The 6,000-nt window shown below is 54.5% G+C and overlaps 1 protein-coding gene across 1 annotated transcript in view; it reads left to right on the top strand.

Annotated features, from left to right (window-relative positions):
• Positions 1-2,078: 2,078 nt before the first annotated feature.
• EEIG2 (EEIG family member 2) overlaps positions 2,079-6,000 on the top strand; it is a 29,757-nt gene continuing 25,835 nt past the window's right edge. Inside the window, exon 1 of the mRNA XM_084866079.1 lies at positions 2,079-2,322. Coding sequence (XP_084722205.1) covers positions 2,183-2,322 — 140 coding nt within the window. The 5' untranslated portion in view covers positions 2,079-2,182. The remainder of the gene's footprint in view (positions 2,323-6,000) is intronic.

Below are 6,000 nucleotides of genomic sequence, written 5' to 3'. Positions count from 1 at the left end.
GCCAACAGGAAATACTCTAATTCCCAAATGCGTATTTTCAATCTTAACCTTTCACCTGACCTAAGGCTGCCCTTCTCTCCCTGAGTGTCTCTCCCACAAGTGCTGTTATCTCTTCCATTCCAACCTGCCCTCCAGCTTCCAAGGCTCATTCAATGGAATTCGCAACCATCTAGTCCAAGTTACAGACCTTAATGTCCGCTTACTCTTCCTACTGCCTTCCCCCTTGACCTGCAAAGCAGCCAGCTTTACCCCCTACCAACCCCCACAGCCAAATCATAACTCTGCCTCTGGATTCTTCCATTTCTTCCTCTTGAGGCCATGCCCGCTGCCCGACAGGCCTTGACGGGGGACCTGAGGCTGCAAGGCTGGGCCAGCCTGATGGGTCCGGCCGAGTCTGGGTCTCACAAGATTTTGAGGCGAGCGCAAGTGAGCAGGAACTTGACTCTGGGTCCCGAGGCACGTCCCAGACTCTGACAGGAGGGAGATTTTCATATACACTTTACTAATTTTCTTTCACCTCTGACACTTCTGGTATAGAGAAAGGGCAAATAGCAAAATTAAAATATTTTCTCTAATTAATTCCCTTTTAATGTGCACAAATTTTGTGCACCGGGGCACTAGTCTATAAATAAAAGCCTAAGTGACTATTATGGTGGAAGGACCAGAGTGGCCAGTCGCTAGGATGCACACTGACCACCAGGGGCAGACGCTCAACATAGGAGCTGCCCTCTGGTGGTCAGTGTGCTCCCACAGGAGGTAGCCTATCAAAATCTCTCTCTTTTCCCCCCCTCTCTCCTTTCCTCTCTCTCTCTAAAAGTCAATAAATGTATCCTTGGGTGAGGACTAACAAATATATGTTTTTTTTAATATGAATGAATGCATTAATAAATGATTGACTTGGGAAAGAGAACCTCTTCAATTAGTCCCCTTCGGAGATTACTCACAGGGAATCTGAAGTTAAAAGAACAGTAGTAACTCGGTTTGAAAACGAACGTGTAACCAAACAGGCAACATACATTGAAAAACACGTGTAACCTGCCTACAGACGGCGGGTAATTGCTGTGCAGCTAGGGAGCCTTCATGCATTTATTATTTTTTAAGATATATTTTATTGATTTTTTACAGAGAGGAAGAGAGAGGGATAGAGAGTTAGAAACATCGATGAGAGAGAAATATCGATGAGCTGCCTTTTGCACCACCCCTACTGGGGATGTGCCTGCAACCAAGGTACATGCCCTTGACTGGAATCAAACCCGGGACCTTTCAGTCCACAGGCTGACGCTCTATCCACTGAGCCAAACCGGTTTTGGCCCTTCATGCTTTTAGACTTTCTAGTTCTCGGTGTGCACAGCCAAACCCAGAAAGAGAATTATTATTTTTAAGCCCTTCAGATTTCCAGTAAAAACTAGAGAGACTGCCTGGAGCAGGCCAGCGCCTGGGCAGTGAAAGGCCGGAACCCATCTTCAGGCTTTTGCCTTGCCCTCCGGTGCCCTCATCTTATGGAGAAGGCTCGTGGATTGAGTACCTAAGGCGAGTTTTAGTTTTAGGATCTCCATTGGGTGGAAACAGCGTCCTGGAGATGCTGATGAATCCTATTCGCCCGGGACTGCCCATCCCAAGGGGAAATCCCCGCCGCAGGGGCGGGCGGGCGGCGGGAGGCGGAGCCACGTTGCAGGAAAAGGCTGGGAGGAAGCGGGAGCCGGAGCTCCTTCTGGTCGGGTTCGCTTTTTTTGAACCCCAGGGCGACGTGACGACGTGACCCCTAACTGCTTCTGCAGCTCGTTTCCCCTGCGGAGCGCCGCCCGGCCCCCCCGCTTCCGCCGGGCACTGCGCTGCTCGCCGCCGCCGCTGGGGGCGCCCGCGGCCGAGGAGCGGCGGTTCCCGGAGCGGCGCCTCCCTCCGGGCTCAGACGCGCGGCGGCGAGCGGAGCACCGACACGGCGCCCACCGCCCCGAAGCCCCGCGGCGCGGCCCGGCCCGGACTGCGGCCCCGGGCCCCGGCCCCGGCCCCGGCCCCGCTGCCCGCCCTCCCGCGGCGCCCGCTGGCCGCGCCCCCGCGCGCCGCCCGCCGCCCGGGCCATGGCGCGGCGCGGGCCTGGGGTCCGGCCGAGCTGACGCGCCGGCGGCCCGCGCGCCCCCCGGGGCCGCCCCCGCCCCCCGCCCGCCGGCGCCTGGCGCTCAGGATGATGATGAAGAGGAAGAAGTTCAAGTTCAAGGTGGACTTCGAGCTGGACGAGCTCTCCTCCGTGCCCTTCGTCAACGGCGTCCTCTTCTGCAAGATGCGGCTGCTGGACGGCGGCAGCTTCAGCGCCGAGTCCCCCAGGTGAGCGCCCCCGGAGCCCGCGGAGCCCCCGAGGCCCGCGCCCCCGCCCGGCCTCGCCCCAGCGCGGCGGCCCCGGCAGCGCCCCTCCGGGGCGGGCACCGGCCAGCCCCCGGGCAGCCGGGCGTCGGTCTGCAGAGCCCGCCGGGCGCCTCTGGGCCCCCGAGGCCAGGTGCTCCCCGAGGAAGAGGATGCTCTGCGCTCTCTCTCTCTCTCTCTCTTTCTCTCTCTCTCTCTCTCTCTCTTTCTCTCTTGATTTCAGAGAGGAAGGGAGAGGGAGAAAGAGACACATAAACGATGAGAGAGAACCACTGATCGGCTGCCTCCTGCACGCCCTCCCCCCTCCGCCCTTCCTGGGGATCGATCCCACAACCCGGGCATGTGCCCTTGAACGGAATCGAACCTGCGACCTGTCAGCCCGCCCGCAGGCCCACGTTCTCTCTATGCACTGAGCCCAGCTGGCTCGGGCTGGTTTCTCTTAAGACGTTTCCATGTTTGTGAAATAAGTGCAGCGTGGAGCTCGGGCTGCTGATAACACTCACAAACGGCCCCGACCGAAGCCCGTGCGGAGCCCGGCTCCTCCCCGCGGTCCCCGGGGCCCAGCGCCCGGCTGGTCGCGCCGGGCGGAGGCAGGTGCTCTCCGGGCCGGGGCTGCGGTCTGTGCCTCCAGCTCTGAGGGGCCCCTGCAGGACTGCCCGCCTCCGGGGCCCCCGGGGCCCTCGGGGTGAGGACCCAGCCCCTGCCCCCACTTTGAAACGAACCCCTGGGCCTCGGGGAGAGGCGTTGGCAGCTGCAGAAGCGAGTCCCAGGAGTCGCTCTTGAGTAATGTCAGGGCTAAGCGAACAGGTTTACCCCAAGCTAGTGTTCCTGAAGGAAACAGAACATGTACGGCATCTAAAAAAAACAAAAAAAAAACAACGAACTTTGAAGTTCCTGCGGTCCAGGAAGAAAAAAAAGGTTAATAATTCATGCTTCTTTTGCTTAAACGTACTGTTCGTAGACTTTATTTTTGCCCTAAAAACACCCTGCTTCTCTTTTAATCCGCCATCCTATTAATAATAATAACATAAAGGACATAATGTCAATAGGTGGTGGAATTGGGGCCAGAAAAGTGTCTGCCGTGGCGATAGCGGAGCCTTCGGAAGCCAGGAATGGTAATGTGTCGTTGGGCGAAGCCAAGGATGAGGCGCTGTGGAGCCTCAGAATTAAAACAGGGTCAGCCCTGGCTGGTTTGGCTCGGTGGATGGAGCAGTCAGCCTGTGGACTGAAGGGTCCCAGTCAGAATCCAGTCAAGGGCACATTCCCGGGTTATGGGCTCCATCCCCAAGATGGGGCCTGCAGGAGGCAGCCGATCCATGATTCTCTCTCATTGTTGATGTTTTTGTGTTTGTTTGTTTGTTTGTTTTTACTGTAAGTTTGTTGATTCCCTGAGGGTTTTTTTAAAAAAAATTTTATTGATTTTTTACAGAGAGGAAGGGAGAGGGACAGAGAGCTAGAAACATCAATGAGAGAGAAACACCGATCAGCTGCCTCCTGCACACCCCGCACCGGGAATGTACCCGCAACCAAGGCACATGCCCTGGACCGGAATTGAACCTGGGACCCCACCCCCAGTCCATAGGCCAAAGCTCTATCCACTGAGCCAAACCGGTTTCGGCTCATCGTTGATGTTTTTACCTCTCTTCTCTCTTTCCCTTCCTCTCTGAAATCAACTAAAAAACAAAGAGAAAAAAAACAAACCATGGTTAGCTGAGGGTAACTTTTAAAATTAAACTGTACTGACAAACCTGTGGCTATTCAGCTGATTAATTACACTGCAATAATTTTTAACACAGGTAAGAAAACAGTGTAACTTAGAATGGTTTTAGCCGTGAAGGTGTTGAAAAGCCAAGTCAGTTCTTGACTGTCCTGTAGGTGCAAGTGGTAGTCTGACCCTGACCCTGACCTTTACCCTGTTTCTCTGACGCCACCTCCTAGCGCTTCTGGCTGTGAGGCCAGGGCTTCTGGGCCAGTGGTGACACCTGGTGGTCAGGGTCCTTCCCTACCACCTCCTTCCTCCTTCCGGTTATTGATTTGGCCTGCTTCTCTCAAATCAGTTGGTATTCTGATGTAGGTAGTCATGGATAGGCTGGGCCCTTTAAATACGTTACCTTATTTCATTCTCACAGCAAGCCCATGATGTAGGGATTTCCCCATTTGGTGGACGAATAAACTGAGGCTCAGAAAGCATACCTAACTTTCCCAAGGTCCCCACATCTGGTAAGTGAAATGCCGAGATGCTGATACTGACCTCAAACAGATCTGTGCCGGATAAAGGAGAAAATTGCGTGCTCTGCTGAGCTGGGAGGTTCCTAATGGTGTGTGAACAAGCCAGGGGTGTAATTTTATTTGTAATTTGCACCCGTTGGAAAGGGAAAAGGCGAGGATCTGGGTTCAGCTGAACCCCTTCCTCTACCAACTGAGATTCTGACTTTAATCAGAGTCAGGAAGGTTAAGAAAAGTGCTCTGTATAACCAACCAACCAAGCAAAAACCCCCATTTACTTTGGCGGGAAATGATCTGCGATAAGGAGCCTGTGCCTTGTGAGGGAGAGGGGGTTGGTGTAAAGCCAAGAGCGAAGGTTTGGAATTAGGTGGGTGTTCGCCTGAAACCTAGCTCTGCCCAGGGAAACCTGGGTGGCTGCTTAGTCTCCCGAAGCTCCGGTTTGCAAACTAGAAACCACCGCTGGCGGGAGGGGCCTGTGGAGGGGTTTTGTAAGATCAGGTACCCCAGTGCTCTGGCACCCGGTTCACACTCACAGAGCACACCAGGAGCTTGTCCCAGAGGGTTTGTCTCCGAATCTAGATGCTCCACTTACTTCCCTTATCCTGGCAGCTATGGAAGCTTAGGTCTGAATAGTGTACCTCGTTTTACAAGGGAAAAGGAAAGCCCAAAATGCCGAGCATGATTTAAGAATTGCATAATTTTCATCCCTAGGTGCCAGTCTAGGCAGTGCATCTGTAATTAAGTGCTATAATTTAATTTTTTAAAAATCACTTTATTTGTCTCTTATAAATCAGACTAGAGGCCTGGTGCACGATTTTCTCATGCACGAGGAGGGTCCCGAGGCCTGGCTGGCGATCAGGGCTGATCTGTGGGGCGACCCCCACTGGCACCTGCCTTGGCAGGCCTGGCACCACCTGCTCACTGGCCCCACCTCCCACCACCACTGCCAGTCACCTCCCAGCGACCGGCCGGGTGCTTCGGGGGGCCCCCTGCTCGCAGCCGCCTTGGCTGTGCTGGGGCCTGCTGGCTGGGGGCAGCTCCTGCATTGAGCATCTGCCCCCTAGTAGTCAGTGCTCATCATAGCGACTGGTTATTCTGCCATTCGGTCAGTTTGCATATTAGACTTTTATTATATAGAATATAGTTCACAACTGTAATATTCCTCCCAAATATAGGAGATGAGTTACATAGCAGGCCCAAGACCGCTTTCCTTAAGAAAAGGCTTGCTTGCACTGTGTCTGCAGGCACCTGGGAACGTGGATGGACAGCAGTTCCCTGCACTGATTTGGTGTTGAACTTCAGAGTGGCTCGCTGGCCTAGACTCAGGGTGATTTACCCTGAATACTTTCTTGGGGTCCGGAATTTTGAGTTGTGCAGGCAGCACCATCCAAGTTCCCCCAACTTTACTGGGCCTGT

The sequence above is a fragment of the Pipistrellus hanaki genome, assembly GCF_964339955.1.
Source record: "Pipistrellus hanaki genome assembly, chromosome: 18".
NCBI lineage: Eukaryota > Metazoa > Chordata > Mammalia > Chiroptera > Vespertilionidae > Pipistrellus > Pipistrellus hanaki.
Note: the sequence above shows the minus strand (reverse complement) of the source record. Positions and strands in the feature narration are given on the sequence as shown.